The sequence below is a fragment of the Chlorocebus sabaeus genome, chromosome X (assembly GCF_047675955.1).
Source record: "Chlorocebus sabaeus isolate Y175 chromosome X, mChlSab1.0.hap1, whole genome shotgun sequence".
In the NCBI taxonomy this organism is placed as follows: Eukaryota; Metazoa; Chordata; class Mammalia; order Primates; family Cercopithecidae; genus Chlorocebus; species Chlorocebus sabaeus.
In genome coordinates, this window is record NC_132933.1 from 77500594 (window position 1) to 77519365 (window position 18772).

General features: G+C 37.3%; 1 protein-coding gene across 6 annotated transcripts in view; it reads right to left on the reverse strand.

Moving 5' to 3' along the window:
* Positions 1–18772, reverse strand: part of UPRT (uracil phosphoribosyltransferase homolog) — a 30982-nt gene that overhangs the window by 2770 nt on the left and 9440 nt on the right. For 3 of the 6 annotated variants that reach the window (XM_007992108.3, XM_073013561.1, XM_037989511.2), the window contains exons 2-6: positions 8319–8361; positions 5422–5491; positions 4292–4354; positions 1927–2088; positions 856–954 (exon numbers count right to left, since the gene is read on the reverse strand). In XM_007992108.3, the coding sequence (XP_007990299.1) occupies positions 856–954; positions 1927–2088; positions 4292–4354; positions 5422–5491; positions 8319–8361 (437 nt within the window). Of the gene's footprint in view, positions 1–805; positions 955–1926; positions 2089–4291; positions 4355–5421; positions 5492–8318; positions 8362–16238; positions 16326–18772 lie in introns of those variants that run through there. The other 3 variants (XM_073013562.1, XM_007992109.3, XM_007992110.3) reach the window with 3 other exon arrangements.

The following is an 18772-nucleotide window of genomic DNA, read 5'->3' on the forward strand; positions in this document are numbered from 1 at the left end:
CATATTAAATCCAACTCTGATTTTTGTAATTAAAATAGTCATAATTTGTACTAGTCATCTCCAAGCTTGGTGATAATACTTTACCCTATTCTAATGTTGTTATTTTTATACTGCTTTTTTACATTTACCATGTACATTTTTGGATGCCATTCAATATTTTCCAAAAACATGATCTAACAGTTACATAATAGTATATCCTTTGAATATATATTATTTATTTAACCATTTCCTTATTGTGAGTCATTTGTATACTTTCACATTTTTTCTTATACCAAATAACTCTACAATAAACATCCTAGAAGCTAAATTTCTACATGCACCTATAATTATTTTCTTAAAATATATTCTCAATTGTTCTATAATGTATGGCAAAAAACACTAGGATCTTAAGTTAGGTATACCTCCTTCAGGAAATGGAGAACACACAGTTCTCTCTGCTCTTTGAGCAGAAGTCTAACTTTAAAAACTTCCGCTCTTCACTTCACACTGCAAAGATTACTTCAGTAAGACTACAGGGCTAGCTAGAACCTTATATTTCTTGCTGTTTGTGAGCAGTTCTCAGGCCTCAGGGAAACAGGAACCTTTCAGTCATTTGCAGGCCAAACCAGGAAAACAACTGCAATTCTTTTAAATGGCGTTAGTTCATACTTCTCCATTTGCATTTGAACATTAGAATGGTATAAAATGTTATCAGTAAGCTTAGAAATGACAAACACAAGTTATAATTACCAAAATTAGATTCAGATTTAATGTGAAAGCAGATAAACTTTTCCTCCAGATTAGAAGCTAGAAAACGCATACTTACCCACCTCAGGTCTATCTGGAGCCCTAGTTACTGCCTCATGCTGAACTCACCATGAGGAGTGGAGAACAGACTGAGTAGGATGATAACACTGGGTTGAACTCCATGTTCTATAAGAACCTTTACAGCTTCAATTACAGTATTTCCAGTGCCTGAAATCAAAAGATAACCAAATGCATTAGCAACCTGAACATTAATTTTAAAAAGTCTTTTTTTTTTTTTTTTTTTTTTTTTTGAGACTGGGATTCACTCTGTCACTCAGGCTGGAATGCAGTGGCATGATCTTGGCCCACTGCAGCCTTGACCTCCCAGGTTCAAGCCATCCTCCCACCTCAGCCTCCCAAGTAGCTGGGACTATAGGCACATGCCACCACACCCAGCTACTTTTCTATTTATTGCAGAAATGGGGTCTGCATATGTTGCCCCGGCTGGTCATAAACTCCCGGGCTCAAGCGATCCTTCCACCTCGACCTCCCAAAGTGCTGGGATTATAGGTGTGAGCCACAGCACCCGGCCACAAAATGTCTTTGAAGCAAGGGCAATATAGCAATCTAACATAAGAAACCACTTCATTTGAAGGTACTTGTTCTTTATCCGTACTATTTTCAATAATGAACATGACATATACACTTTTGAGTTATCAAATACCAAGCCCTAAATTCATTTAGCATATGAGCTATCAAATTTAACATATTCCCTCTCACCTCCCTTAAAGACCATGCCAAGTGTGGTCTGAGTAAGCTTAAGAAAGAGAACAGAAGAGCAGGAAAAAATATTACCTCCAGAGAGAATAAATTATTGAGGAAAATCACTGCTGTACTCATTAGGCTAAAGAGGAGATATGTTTCAATATATTTTCTGAATTCCATATATTTTGCCTCATTAAATCATTTGTTTCAATGTGTTCAAGACAGAAGCTTGTTGGGGCTAATAAGGTCTGACTACTGTATATTCTCTTATTATGCAATAAAACCTCTCCAGTGAACTGCCCGGGGCAGTTTTCCCAACTGAGAAAAACACATTTAGAAACTATTTTTGCCTTTTATATAAGGGTACCTAGGAGGCAGGCACTAAGTTGAATTTAAACCCTAACCAAAGGTTACAAATAAACGGAAGCCACTCACTGAGAATTGGATACATCAGAAGGACTTTTCTCCGGTAAATGTCTGGGGGGAATTTGGCATAGTATACTTTAGCTCTTTGTGTCTCCTCATCACTCTGTATCAGGATCTTTCCAATTCGTATGGATCGACAGCAGTCTCGTAAACCTTGTTCCATTGCCTCACCTTGAAGAAGAAAAAAGAAAGAAAAAATATTAGGGGAAACAGAGAGAAAGTCCAAGAAAAGTTCAAAGTATAGTTTGTCACTGTTATTAACACAAAAAGGAAGGAAGAGGAAAATAATTATTCTGAAGCTGACAGCTTTTATTTCTGATATGCTCATATTTCATACTTAGTGGAGGTTAATGAAACCAGATTAAGGGCTGGTTAATGAAACTAGAATAAGCTAATTTTATTGCTGGTTTACAAGTTTTAGAGCTGTCGTGCTTCCGTGATTACAGGAAGTAAAGCATTTTGTTGAGCAGCTCCCTGAGCTTTTTAAATATCAGGAATATTTTTATCTCTATTATTTTAAAGAGGCCTTTAAACCACCTAAATTTGTGACTTTTGCCTGAGAAAATGCAAAAGATTTCTGGAAGAATAAAGGCTGTAGATCAAAAAGTCTCCTTTTAGGTCAAGGTAGCATCAGGGGACATCACTTAGCTCAACAATGACTTCTCAACAGCAAAGATATTGCTGCAAGCAGTGAAAAAGTTGTATATCGTTCCCCCTCTCCCAGGTAACAATAACTAGCACTACCACCGTTGGTTTCTGAACACAGAGCTATTTTTGACTCTGAATTCCTTTAAGGGGGTGTTTGCCAAAGGCAGTCATTCTCGTGCCATCTTCAAGATTTTAGGCCATATCAGAATTCTACCAATACTAGCATTTACTTAACATTTTTCTTAAATTTATTGTTTTCATTTAAATTTATTTTAAGAGGAAACTATATCACTAGGGTAAATATAAAACAAGTATCTCTCTAATATATATGAAAATCAACAAATGGCTATTAAGGTTATAAACAATGCTGTACATCACCACAAGTCATCTGGTATATACTAAGGGTGCAAGGACCATGCTTGTGTCTTTAGGGAAGAAGCTGAACTGAAACAGAAGAAACTGCACCTTAAAAGTCCATTGTCTTTACCAGTTTTTAAAAGTTGAACATCATTGTCCTGAAATGTCCTGAAATGCTATCAATGCTTAAGAGCTACCTCCTAGAAAAAAGGAGTTCCTAGTTTACTTGAGGCATTTAATTGTTCACAAACAGAACTTCATAACCAAAAGAGAAAAGTGAATGCTTATATGTTAAAAATTAAACTATATGTATTCAGTGCAAACAAGTGGAGCTTCTACCACTTATGCAAAAAAATATAAATCTTATGCAAAACAATTAAGTTTGCTGAATGGAAAAAACCCCACATAACAGGTATAGGTTCTAATCACAGGCAAGTGATTTTGCTATACAAAGGTTGGTTTAGAAGGGTAATCAGTTGAACTCAAATACAAATACAACATTCATAAGACCAGCAAACGGAAATACCTAGAATTAATGACAGTCAAGCACTTTTGCCTATGCGGTCACATAGTCATCACATATAAAGTTTAAAAGGATTAGGCCGGGTGTGGTGGCTCATGCCCATAATCCCAGCACTTTGGGAGGCTGAGGCAGGAGCATCACTGGAGGCCAGGAATTTTAGACCAGCCTGGGCAACATAGCAAGACCTCATCTCTACAAAAAAAAAAAAAAAAAAAATTGCTTTTCAATTTGCTAGGTATAGTGGCACGTGCCTGTAGTCCTAACTGCTCAGGAGGCTGAGGTGGGAGGATTACTTGAACTCAGGAATTTGAGGTTACAGTGAACTATGATCACGCCACCATACTCCAGCCTGGACAACAGAATGAGACCCTGTCTCTAAAAAAAAAAAAAAAAAAAAAAAAAAAAAAAAAAAAAAAAAAAATTAAAAATATCAAACAAATTATTTAGCCCAACAACAGAAATAAAAACAAAAGAAATATTTTCTCGTCAGGTACTCAAAGTTCTCCAGGCCCGAATTTATACCATATTCCCTCAGTCTTCAAACTGCCCTATTCTCCCCAAGATAGCATCATCCATCCTCCTATCCTCCCATCCTCCCCTGAATCTCTTTGAAAGGTGACTTGCCCATGGGAGCACTCTGTTAGGGAATACGCTCTAGTTAAAATTAGCCAAACCTAGCCTCACACAGGCCATGACTCCACAGCACCATAAGGATAGGTAACACAGGGGGTGAGATTTAACTAAAGGTAGGCTGCAATTATGACAGACAAGCCTGCCTCTCTTCTGAAAAACAGCAACCATTTCTATGCATACAAAGAGACAAAAATCACACACATGTGAACCTACCGCTTCTCATTATGCTGACCCCACAATTTCCCTTCTCAAATTTCACTCCTTCATACTTGTACCCTGTTAGGAAATAAAACCAAATAATTTATCTTTCATCACTGGAGTAACCTACTTATTCTATAAAGCGTCTGTGGTTTAAAGTAGATGGGCACAAAGCAACCCTTGTTCAGACACACTGTATAATGCCTGAGATTCCCTGTGGAAGTAATGAGATGAGTCGTGACTTTTCAGTTACTTCTTAATTCTTCATAAGAAACCTGTGGGGATAATTGGGAGAGGCAGACTTCATTGAATGGGAATAGGACTTATTATAATATGATATTCACATACACATTCCTCAAACTGAATTCAAAGGAGAATCACTGCACTCCGAGAATGCTATATACCCCATCAATTCAAACTGGGACCCCACTGTGAGCCACAGCAGAAAGCCTCCTCATTCCATTCTTCTTTATGAGCCTCCATTCTTCCTTAAAAGCAGAAGAAAGTGGCTGAAGTAGTTATTAAGACATGCTCAACTCTTGGTCTCATCCTGAATTTGTGTCAATTATGATGCAACAAGCTCAGTCCCCAATTTTCATAAAGTCAACCCTTTGAATAGAACAGTTTTACATTATTTACTAAAGAACCAAATCATAATTTCAAATCCCTGAAACAGGGATCTTTGGCTACTTTCTATTAAAGGATAGAACAAAGCATCTTCTCCAATTCTTATCATTTTTAGTTTTCTTTTTTTACTTTCTATCCTTTTTAACCATGTAATTTCAGTGCCAAAACAGACTTGCCCATTTGTGCTCACCAGCAGCTTTCCCATAGAGATGAAGATAAGCTGCCAGCAATTCTTAACTATGGTCCCACTGGGCTGTCATCAGAGGCAACACCTGCATGCTGAAGAGTATTTGTTAACCTTTAACTTGAATTGACAAGCAAACCATTAACAAAAAGTCATCTACACAGATTTCTTTCCTAAATGCCTGAGAATTTTTTTTTTAAGATTTTAAAAGAATAGCTCCACCTAGGCTCCTCATTTTGCATATTTATTTTACTTAGACTGCTTTACTTCCATCTTTCCCTATTCTAGCTCGGAATTTTTATGAGGAAAATTTGAGAATAACAGCCCTAGTTACCTGTTGGAGTGGTCACCATGCATTCCTTATATGGCAGCTGATTCAATCCCTCTTCCACAACAAGTCTGATCTAGAGAGTCAAAGGAAAAAGAAGTTGAGAACCTGCTGGGAATCTCCTGTTAGCTGTTAGCTTCAGGAGCTGAACAGTAGGCAGAGTCATGAACACACTAGGCAAAGGTTTCACTTATGGAGGCAGGAAGGGGCCCCCTATCATGTGTTAGATACGGGGATAGATCCAAATGCCATGCTACTCGCTGCTAGGTATCCAGCCTCAGATAGGCACATGATTGCCACCAAAAGGCTCCAATATGCCTTCTGATTCTCACTCTGTCAGTCCAGACTGTGAAGGACACAAAACTCCAGCAAGTGACAACAGTCATGGCAGGCACTCTTGGAAGTAATATACTTCTTATTATTCTGGAAATAGTGCCCACTGGGAATTTCTCTGCTTTATTCAGTACCTTGGAAACCGTTAAGTCAGATGATTTTTAACAAAGGCCCACCATAATGTAAATAAAGCCTGAAACTTCTTTAGAGGAAATAAATGAGTGCATTAGCTGAACCAATTTACTGAGCTTGAAGGAGGATCTAGTAAAATGCACTGGGGCTTCTCAGCTAAAGAAAAGGCTCATGTCAATCGTAATGTGTGGTACAAAGGAAAGCATCACTCAAAACTACTAGAAGAGCCTCCAAAAACAAGATATGGTAATCCCATGAACAACCAGAGCCAACTACAATAAAGGTAATGCTGAGTCTGCAATGCACATTTTATTCAATCAATATTACATTACTGATTGAGAATCTGCAACAGCAGGGAGAAGCACCAGGCCCCCATGCTCTGTTATCACAACATATAATAACACCCTGCTGCCATTAAAACAATCAATTCTAAATAAGCCAGGATTTTGTCAGCCTGTAGCATGAGACAGAGGGCCCAGGCACCTCATGAATACTGCATATGTGTGCATACTCACCTCCAGTCACCATCTTCTGTGGATATTTTTTTTTATGAGCAAATTACAAGGGTAAAAGAGGATTCTTTTCTTTGAAGAGCCTAGATCTTTTCCTCCTAGTAACAGTCCTCGCATGAGTCTTACCTCCTATCCCCATCCCCTCCAACACTGGGACAGAAATTAGTGTGCCCAACTCTTACAGGAGAGCATAAAATCAGAAGAGCAACTAAAATATAAAGAACCCAAGGATCTGAGGGCCAAGGAAGCGAACCCTGACAAATTCAGGATAAAATTAATATATATAAAATAATATATATTAATGACATGTGCTGCAGGAGATAGTGTACTAGAAATCCTCAAGAAGATAAACTTAAATAGCTCCAGTCTCTACCACAACCACAACAGAGCCTTTCTCACCCCATATCAGGACCTTCAAAGCCACCTGTAGAGAACAGAGAGGGGTCCAACTCATCATCCCCTCAGGCGAATTATGCCATAGGTCCTTACTATCTCATTGGGCTAAGATTATGCTTGTCCTTTCAGGGAAGCATCTTACAATAACCATGAACTTAACTCCTACTTTCTATAGAAAAAGAACATAAGAACAGCAAAAGAAAGAGGAACCATTTTCTACCAGTAAACACCAAAACAGCAGCCATTAAGATACAAGTTATTCGAGCCAGTTCTTTTGGTTTGATAAAAGCATAAAAAACAGAATGACCTAACTATTGCTCCAGGAATGTCATCCACATTTATCTTGTTACTATCCAAGGGTTTTTACTGCCACTGAAAACTCAAGTAACTTTAAATAAAATTGGTCTCTGAACCAAGAATATTTATGACCAAAAGCAGAACAGGAGTTGTCTATGCTCTTTTGGAATAAATTCCTCAGGCAAAACCTAAATGAAAAGTTTCATGCCTTTTTTTCACATTCCTTTTAATCATCTACCTTAATCTGATTATAACTTTGGGGCTAAGAAGCCATGTTCATTCCTTTCTTTCCCAAACTAAATTTGTACTTAGTTTGTAAATCTAGTATTTAGATCATAAACACCATGAGATTAGGGACCATGCCTACCTTCTTCACTATTGTATCTCATCTATCTGGACACAGTCTAGCACAATGCCTGATTCACACAAGTTTAGTGAAATACATTCATGAAATATACACTAAACTTCATTAATATACACTAAATATAAATATACATTAGACTATATATAAATATAAATATACACTAAACTTTCCTGAATGTAATGTATTTTCTACTGTGGATTAAAACTAATATCCACAGCAGAAAACATGTCAACCTCACTCCAAGCACTGAGCATGCTTAGATATTAACACAAGAAGAAAACACAGTGCTTACCCTGAAGACAAACCACTTTGGACTAAGATCCTCTCAGATCACACTAGATAAACAGAATTGGGCTTGGTCAATCCTTAATAGGAAGTGCCTGAGGAAAGCATAGACAGTCAAATGTACTATTCACATGTGAAGGCTAGTACAGGAAAGAAGAGGCAAAATAAGCCTCCTCCCGCTGCTGCCGTAAACTACAAGAAATATATTTTTGTACATTCGCTGGATACCACAAGTGTAACTATTAGGTCTCCTTACATTTTTGGTTTTCTTTTAATGTACTTCACTGCCCTAAGAGGAGGCACTTAAGAATTGCTGAGACTCAAGTTACCAAGATCCATTTGAGAGGTAGTGATATCTCAGAAATACAGGGAATTAGTTCATGGGCAATGCTTTGTGGTGAAGAGTATTGAAGTAGACCTTTAATGCAACAGTGAAACAATACTTCATTAGCCTAGCAAGATGATGGTTACTTAGTACAATCTCTTTCAGCCCCAGAATGCTCTAGAGCAAAAATACCCCTTGGTCTACCATGATTATATCACTAGGCAAAATAATGAAATGAAAATGAAAAGCCCGCACCTACCAAACGATCCGCAGAAAACATGAAGTCCCCTCTACTGGCTGTCCTAAAAAAAAGATAATACAAGTTTTAGTCTAAATTAGAGCTTTAAGGCAAAATGTTATTTAATACGTACAGTAACACTGATATTAAGACCTATAACATACTAAAAGCTTAAATGTTTACATGTACAGACTATTATCGAGGCTAGATACTTTTTACTAGGATACAGGCATCTAAATGAGATGATTTGATCAATAATGAAAATGCTTATTTGATATCAACATTAGAGACTGGAACTGAAAAGATCATGCAGTCCCCCGCTGAGCTGCCCAAGTACATATTAGTCAACCAGGAGATGAACAAGTTACCCCTGGAGGGTGAGAACAAGCCCAGAGCTAAAGTTGAGAGGAAACTTTGCAGTAAGAAAAGCACTTTCTCCCCATTTTCCCCCTCAATTCACCTTGATCTAAAACCCATATTACCAAGATAAGTAACCCATCTACTTTGTAATCTTTTCTGGAACTAGAATGGTACGAATAAATAAATCCTCTACTTTTGCCACTGCTTTCAAAAACATATAACCTAATTTCTGAGAACTCATTCTCAAATAATTGATAATTTGTTCCTTTTGACTGTTTTTTCAAATGAGTACTTCATTCCCTAGATCTTTCTGCCATTTTCCTGTCCATTTCCTCTGGTCAATATCCTAAGGTAACCAAGTAATAATAATCCAGGGCTACCTCTACCCACAAGCTGTTAACGAGCCAAAAAGGGAATGTTAAACAACTTATGTTATTTCTGTACATAAAAATGTAGTATTGTTCCTCATCCTTCTTCCATATAAGTTAAATGATCTGACTGAATGGATTGATTTACAGCTTATGTACTTAAAAATCCCCATCTGCCTATCTATGGACTACCTAAAGTATTCTCCAAAACAGCATCAAAATGATATATGCAAACACATATTATCTCAGTATATCATTAATTTCCACTCTTTTTCCTCAAGCTGCATTTGATTTCTCTGAGATGGAAAAAGCAATGAAATAGCCCTGACACAAATGGCATTAGGTTTCTTAGAGTAACCATAGTTCTATCATACTACAGATACTAGCTCTCTAAAATATAAACCACAATTGAGCAACAGCAAGAATATAGGTCTGTGTTGTTTATGTACAAAAATTCCTTCAACTCAGAAAACTCTATCCACACATACCTACACACACACAGAGCCCCTTTAAAACAGGCTCAATTTCATGAACTGTGGTTTTCAAATAAGACTATCCAATTACACCAGCACCTTTCATTTATATAATTAAACTTCGCTACAGTGAACTACAAAAAATACTGAAACCTACTGCTCTGTTTGCTAGGTCTATACAAACTTACCTAGGCAGCCAGAACATAGTTTTTCAATAAGAAGTCTGGATTTGACTTTAAGACATATGCAGTGTTATATATTATGGGAGACACCGGAAATGTCGGTTTTAATTTCTGAACAGTTAGATATCACTTTAATACAGAGAAACAGTATATTAGGTTAAGTGATCAGAGTTGCCCAAATCTGTTATTTTACTTTGGAAACAAACATTTTACTACCTTTCACACCCTCCCCCACAAAAAAATCAGCCTCAGCTAACTTTTGCATAAAAAGCACCTACTTTCTCTACATTCCAAAAAAGGTACACACTATGAGAACTTAATATGAGCTGTTATCTCTTGACAGCTATTTGACCTCCAGTAAAATCATTTACCACTCCAAGTAACTCTACAAGCTGTAATTACTTACCTATTTCCTGCTGTATAGACAGACTTCAGATCCATACTATTCATTTTAAATCCATTTAGAAATTAAAGTATATCTAGAATACAATAAGTTGACCTCCTTTTTTAAAAAAAATCCACAATGGCCTTCAATATCATATTTAAATCTTTAACATTGTTAAGACTAGAGTTTCATAAAGCAGGTATTTACTTGTTGTATCAATGAAGCTGCATGTATTCTCTGAGGCTCTATTTTAGACACAACGCTAGGCTGAAATATTTGTTAATAGGGATGTTTTAATATGAACCAGACTCCAGACCTTCTTCATTCCACACACTTCATTTTAAATCATAAATGTAATCTCTCCTACTGGAAATAAAGCTTTGAAAGACACATTAATCATCTTCTATCTGATAATAGTCCCAAATAAAGTCTAATGTAAAATTACCACAATGTAAAAAACACACAGACACATATCCCTGGAATATTTTTAAATATATCTAAATAACCAAATATCAAATATTTAAACAGATAATGATATTCAGGCACTTGTAATCCAAAGTATAGATATCTAATTAATGTTAAGCTGAGCATATTTTAAATTGTACAAACCCCAACCAGGTTTAACAATGCAGATTTAATCATATCTGAGAACCCACTTTTCTTGACACCGCCTCACACAAACAAATGTGTCACACACCTGTAGCAACAAGACAAATGCCAAAGGCAGTCATTTTAAAAAGTGATCTTCACACTGAAACAACAAAAGAATGAGATTCATACTGGAAGCTAAATCCTTATTTTTTAATTTACTTTTTTTCAACTTTTATTTTACATTCAGGGGGTACATGTGTAGGTTTTTTACCTGGGTGTATTGCATGATGCTGAGGTTTGGGTACAAATGATCCTATCACCCAGGTACTTAGCATAGTACACAACAGTTAGTTTCCCAATTCTTGTTCCCCTCCATCCTTCCCCCTAAAATTTAGTAGTCCCCAGTGTCTACTGTTGCCATCTTCATGAGTACCCAGTGTTTCGCTCCCATTTATAAGTAAGAACATGCAGTATTTGATTATCTGTTCCTGCATTCATCTGCTTAGGATAATGGCCTCCAGCTGCATCCATGTCACTGCAAAGGACATGATTTCATTCTTTTCTATGGCTGCATAGGATTCCATCATATATATTTACCACACTTTTTCTATCCAATCCACTGTTGATGGGCACCTACATTGATTCCATGTCTTTGCTATTGTAAATACTGTTGTGATGAACATACAAGTGCATGTGTTTTTTTGGTAGAACAATTTGTTTTCATTTGAATATATACCCAGTAATGGGATTCTTGGGTCGAATGGTTTCTAATAATTTCAGAAATCTTGAAACAGCTTTCCACACTGGCTGAACTAATTTACATTCTCACCAACAATGTATAAGCATCTCCTTTTCTCCACATCCTTGCAAAGATCTGTTGTTTTTTGACTTTTTAATAATTACCATTCTAATGGGTGTGAGATGGTATTTCATTGTGGTTTTGATTTGCATTTATCTGATTAGTGATGATGAGCATTTTTTCATATGTTTGTTGCTGCTTGTATGTCTTCTTTAGAAAAGTGTTTGTTTATGTCTTTTGCACCTTTTTAAGGGGGTTCTTTGTTTTTTGCTTGTTCAATGTGTTTAAGTTCCTTATAGATTTCTGGATATTACACCTTTGTCAGATGCACAGTTTGTGAATATTTTCTTCCATTGTGTAGGCTGTCTGTTTACTCTGTTGATAGTTTCTTTTGCTGTGCAGAAGCTCTTTAGTTTAATTAGGTCTCACTTGTCAATTTTTGTTTTTGCTGCAATTGCTTTTGAGGACTTTGTCATAAATTCCCAAGGCCAATGGTAAGAAGGGTAATTCCTAGGTTTTCTTCTATGATTCTTGTAGTTTGAGGTCTTACATGTAAATATTTAATCCATCTTAAGTTTTCTACACAGTGAAAAGTGGGGGTCCAGTTTCATTCTTCCGCATATAGATAGCCAGCCATCCCCAAACCATTTATTGAATAGGTAGTCCTTTCCCTATTCCTTATTTTTGTTGGTTTTGTCGAAGATTAAATAGCTGTAAGTCTGTGGCTTTATTTCTGGGTTCTCTATTCTGTTCCATCAGTCTGTGTGTCTGTTTTTTCACCAGTACCATGCTGTTTTGGTTACTGTGGCCTTGTAGTATAGTTTGAAGTCAGATAATGAAGTCAGATAGTGTGATGTTCTCTTTGCTTAGGATTGCTTTGGCTATTCTGGCTCTTTTAGGGCTCCATATGATTTTTAGAATAGTTTTTTTTCCAATTCTGAGAAAAATAATGTTGGTAGTTTGAGAGGAATAGTATTGAATCTATAGATTGCTTTGGGCAGTGTGTCCATTTTACCAAAACTGATTCTTCCAATCCATGCTCATGAAATGTTTTTCCACCTGTTTGTGTCATCTATGATTTATTTTAGCTGTATTTTATAGATCTCCTTGTAGAGATCTTCACCCCCTTGGTTAGATGTATTCCTAGGTATTTTTTTGCAGCTATTGTAAATGGAACTTTTTTTCATTTATTTACTTTATAGATATGGGGTCTCACTATATTGCCCAGGCTGGTCTTGAACTCCTCAGCTCAAGTGATCCTCCCGCTTTGGCCTCCCAGTGTGCTTGAATTGCTGGCATGAGCCATCATGCCCAGCCCTGTAAATATGATGTGTTCTTGATTTGGCTCTCAGCTTGAATATCATTGGTGTATATAAATGCTACTGATTTTGGTACATTGATTTTGTATTCTATTACTGAAGTCATTTATCAGTTCCAGGAGCCTTTTAGTGGAATCTACATGGTTTTCTATGTATAGAATCATATTTTCCATGAAGAGATAGTTTGATGACTTCTTTTCCTATTTGGTTGCCTTTTATTTATTTCTCTTGCCTGATTGCTCTTGGTAGCACTTCCAGTACCATGTTGAATAGGAGTGGTGAGAGTGAGTATCCTTGTCTTGTTCCAGTTTTCAAGGGAAATGCTTCCAGTTTTTGCCCATTCAGTACAGTGTTGGCTATGGGTTTGTCATAGATATATGGCTCTTATTACTTTCAGATATTTTCCTTTGATAACTAAGAAATGATTTTTTTGAGGGGTTTTATGATAAATGGAGGGTACACTTTATCAAAAGCTTTTTCTGCAGCTGTTGAGATGATCATATATTTTAAAATTCTTTTTATGTGTTGAATCACATTTAGTGATTTGTATATGTTGAATTATCCTTGCATCCCAGTAATGGCACCTACTTGATCATGGCAAATTAACTTTTTGATATGCTGTTGAATTTGTTTTGCTAGTATTTTGTTGAGGACTTTTGCATCTATGTTCATCGTAAGTGGCTTGTAGTTTTCTTTTTTCATTGAGTCTTTGCCAGGTTTTGTTATCAGGGTGATGCTGGATTCGTCAGATTCACAGAATGAGTTAGGGAGGAGTCCTTCCTCCTTGATTTTTTGGAATCGTTTCAGTAGAACTGGTATAAGCTCTTCTTGCATGTCTGGTAGAATTCAATTGTGAATCTATCTGGTCCAGGTCTTCTTTAGGTTGGTAGGTTTTTTATTACTTATTCAATTTTGGAACGTTGGTCTGTTCAGGGTTTCAATTTCTTCTTAATTCAATTTTGGGAGAATGTTTGTTTCCAGGAACATATCCATTTCCTCTAGATCTTCTAGTTTTTGCATCTAGAGTTGTTCATCATAGTCTCTGAGGATCTTTTGTATTTACATGGGATTATTTGTAATGTCACCTTTGCCTTTTCAGATTGTGATTATTTGGATCTTCTCTCTTTTTATCCTTTATCAATCTAGCTAGTGGTCTATTGATTTTGTTTATCCTTTCAAAGAAGTAACTTTTGATTTTGTTGATCCTCTTTATGTTTTTGGGTATCAATTTCATTCACTTCCACTCTGACTTTAATTATTTTCTTCTGATAGCTTTAGGGTTAGTTTTTTCTTGTTTTTCTAGTTGCTCTAGGTGTGACATTACATTGTTAATGAGATCTTTTTAACTTTTTGAGGTGTTTAGCACTATAAACTCCTCTTAATCCTGCTTTTGCTACATCCCAGAGATTTTAGTATGTTGTGTCTCTGTTTTATTTCAAAGAATTTTGTGCAAATCCTCAATTTAATGTGGACTTGTTAAACCTGACTCTTTCCTAAATGTTAAGTGAGACTGTCTATAAAGCACTTTAAAATTTCTTGGGACTCTAGAAATTGTGTATATTTAAAAATATGTACATCTCATAGTAGACCCAAACCAACATGAAACCTTTTCCCCTCTTCTTACTAGGCTTCACTACTACTAGTACTATTACTATTACTACAACTTCTAAATGGAGGGATTCTCTAGCATGTTGGAGGACATTCTCCCCTGGGACAACTTCAATTCTCACAGCAGATATTGACATTTTATCACTCATTCTGTTTCTTCTCTCTATTCAGAATACACTTAACAACCCTCATCTTTTTTTACAAAATCAATTTAACAACTACATATACATACGTGTGTGTGTGTGTGTGTGTATATATATATATATATATATATCCTAAAATCACAATGACTTAAGTATATAACTCTTCTAAAAAAAGGTCCATAAACTACAGGAGGTACCTAATGTTATACACATGTTACTACTTTATTTTCCAGAGGTCACCATTTATTAAAAGCTTCCTTGGTGCCCAGTAGTAACCACTTTTGGTGTATTATCTCATCTAATCCTCATGCAATTTAAGAAGTAGATTTTATTATCACCACCACTTTAGCAATGAGAACAGTGAGGCTTCCAAAAGTAAAGTCAGGTTCTTTACAGCCTGGAGCTCTCCAATTCCAAGTCTCTGAGAAAAGCAATGACTTATATTTTGCCCTAATAAGGAAATGCTTACTACCAAAAGGTTGCCAATTTTTTAGATATCCTTTTAGGATACTTCTCTCCCTGTGAATCAGATTGACATGTATATACAATGCAAACAACAAAACAATGAGTCTGGGAGGCAAATAAAATATCATTAAAATATTCCTTCTGAAGAGGGAAAAGTTCTTATAACATGGCTTGTAAAATATGTACTAAGGTTACCACATACAAGAATACATCCTTTCCAAAAATGACTAAAGCAAAATCTTGTGACTTATCACCTAAAAACAACTTAATTTAAATAAAATGCTAGTAGCACTGAATTAGTTGTCATTTCAAAGGTTTAAATGTATCACTCTCTCTGGGAGGATTATATACAAAGTTTGTTTGTAGTGTATGGGGCAAGGGGCAGGTTGGGTGTTGTAGCTGGGCATAGGTTTGCCAGATTAAGCAAATCAAAATCAGGACCCACCCCTACAAGTAAATTTGTATTTCAGAAATCTCATGAAATATTTAGGACATACTTAACATTAAAAAATCATGCATTATTTATTGGAATTCAGATTTAACTAAGCATCCTGTACTTTGACAGGCAATCTAAGTTGAGGAGGAAGAATTAAATGGACTCAAACTCAGCTCTAATGTGCTTTTTTTGGTTTTGAGCAACAAGTCAAAGGAAAGTACAACAAAAAAGCTTTTCTGGCAGGTTTTAACCAAAGGAATGTTTCATTTAAAGTTAATGTTTAGTGAAAACATGACCTTTACATCCATAACTACTTTATTATTATGAGATCACTAAAATATAGTCCCAAAGTCTGTCATAGTATACAGATGATTTATGAATGTTTTTCCTTCTCCTTCCTTTACCTTCACAAAAACAAACCCCCAATGAAGAATTTGGAGCAAACTTAACCAAAAGCAAAATGTTTTTTAAAAAAACAGTATGATGTTACTTTTTTTTTTTTTTTTGCCAGGTGCAAGTCACCAAGGCCACAGCACTTTAGCACCTTCCTAATAAACTCATAAAATAGAGTGTCAATAACTATTTACCTGCACCTCAAAGCTGTGTTCAATGTGAACATTCAAAATAGGACAGAGGAGAGGACCCACAGGCCCTCTTAAGGAAGCAGACTGCTCCTGCAGGACCTGGGAGACACCCCAAATACTGTGAGTGCCCCAACTATGGAAGAGAGAAAGGGAGACCCTCCTCTCCCAAACACACAGCCCTACTGAAGAATCTGAAGGTCTGTTTGCGGGAGAAATTTATGACCTTACCTGGAGCTGAGTCAATTTAGATTGCCAAGTGAAATACAGGGGTAGAGGAAGCAGCAGAAAGGCCCTGGAAGCTTGCTGGGTCCCCAAGCAGCCCATTCCTGCCTGACAAAATAGGAATCCATCAGGAGTGAGGTCAGAGGAGCAGGGGGTAAATCTCCACAGGGAGAAGGAAATCTCTAGCTGAACTTTGTAACAATTTCAATGGGGTGAGAAGCCTCCTGGCCAGAACTCGGGGAGGGCACAAATCCAGTGAGCTGACTCCACAGGCAGGGGAAGAAGTTTTTCTTTCTCAACTTAGAGGCAGGTAGCCTGGGCAATTTTTCAAGCCAGTCATGCCCGCCGCCTGAAAACAGACTTGGGGCTGTTGGAGGGGGCACGGTGGGAGTGAGACCGGCACTTTAGTTTACATGGGAGCTGGGTGAGGCCTGTGACTCCTGGCTTTCCCCCGCTTCCCTGACAACCTGCAGGACTCAGCAGAGGTAGCCATAATCCTCCTAGGCACACAACTCCAGTGACCTGGGCATCTCAACCCCATCCCCAACAGCAGCCACAGCAAGACCAGCCCGAGGAGAGTCTGAGCTCAGACACACCTAGCCCTGCCCCCACCTGATGTTCCTTCCCTACCCACCTGGTAGAAGAAGACAAAGGGCATATAATCTTAGGATTTCTAGGGCCCCACCCACCACCAGTCCCTCTCCACACTACTATAGGTGATGCTCCCTGGAAAGTGCCACCTCCTGGTAAGAGGCCAACCAGCAAAAAAATAGAACATGAAACCACCAAAGCTAAAAACCATAATGGAGTCCACTGCACCCCCCTGCCACCTCCACTGGAACAGGCACTGGTATCCATGGCTGACAGACCCATAGATGGTTCACATCACAGAACTCCCATGCAGACAACACCCAGTACCAGTCCAGAGCTGGGTAGACTCTCTGGGTGGCTGGGCCCAGAAGAGAGACAACAATCACAGCAGTTTGGCTCACAGGAAGCCACATTCATAGGAAAAGGAGGAGAGTACTAATCAAGGGAACACCTCATGGGACAAAAGAATCTGAACAACAGCCTTTGGCCCTAAACCTTCCCTCTGACAGAGCATACCCAAATGAGAAGGAATCAGAAAACAAACCCTGGCAATATGACATAAGAAGACTCTTTAACAGCCCCCAAAAATCACACTAGTTCACCAGCAATGGATGCAAACCAAGAAGAAATCCCTGATTTGCCTGAAGAAGAATCCAGGAGGTTAGTTATTAAGCTAATCAGGGAGGCACCAGAGAAAGGCAAAGCCCAATGCAAGGAAATCCAAAAACAATACAACAAGTGAATGGAGAAATATTCAAGGGAACAGCGCAAAGAAAAAACAATCAAAACTTCAGGAAACTTTAAACACACTTTTAGATATGGGAAATGCTCTGGAAAGTCTCAGCAACTGAATTGAACAAGTAGAAGACAGAAATTGACAGCTTGAAGACAAGGTCTTTGAATTAACTCAATCCAACAAAGACGAAGAAAAAAGAGTAAGAAAATATGAACAAAGCCTCCAAGAATTCTAGGATCATGTTAAACAACTAAACCTAAGAATCATCAGTGTTCCTGAGGGAGAAGAGAATTCTAAAAGCTTGGAAAACACATTTGGGGGAATAATTGACAAAAATTTCCCCAGCCTTGCTAGAGACATAGACATCCAAATACAAGAAGCACAAAGAACGCCTGGAAAATTCATCACAAAAAGGTCATTGCCTAGGCACATTGTCATCAGGCTATCCAAAGTTAAGATGAAGGAAAAAATCTTAAGAGCTGTGAGACAAAAACACCAAGTAACCTATGAAAACCTATCAAATTAACAGCAAATTTGTCAGCAGAAACCCTACAAGCTGGAAGCTTTCTATCTTCAGCCTCCTCAAACAAACAAACAAACAAACAAACAAATCAGCCAAGAATTTTTTGTGCAGCAAAACTAAGCATCAAACATGAAGGAAAGATACAGACTTTTTCAGGCAAACGCTGAGAGAATTCACCATTATCAAGCCACCACTACAAAAACTGCTAAAAGGAGCTCTAAATCTTGAAACAAATCCTGGAGACACATCAAAACAGAACCTCTTTAAAGCATAAATCACTCAGGACCTATACAACAAAAATACAAGTAAAAGGCAAAAACTAAAAACAAAACAAAACAAACAAACAAACAAAACAAAGTACAAAGACAGCAAAGAGCATGATCAATGCAACAGAACCTCATATTTCAATACTAACATTGAATGTAAATGACCTACACGCTCCACTTAAAAGATACAAAATTGAAGAATGGATAGGAACTAACCAACCAATTATCTGCTGCCTTCAGGAGACTCACCTAACACATGAGGATTCACACACACATAAGGTAAAGAAGTGGAAAGAGACATTTCATGCAAATGGACACCAAAAGCGAGCTGGAGTAGCTGTTCTTATATCAGACAAAACAAACTTGAAAGCAACAGCACTTAACAAAGACAAAGAGGGACATTATATAACGGTAAAAAGTCTTG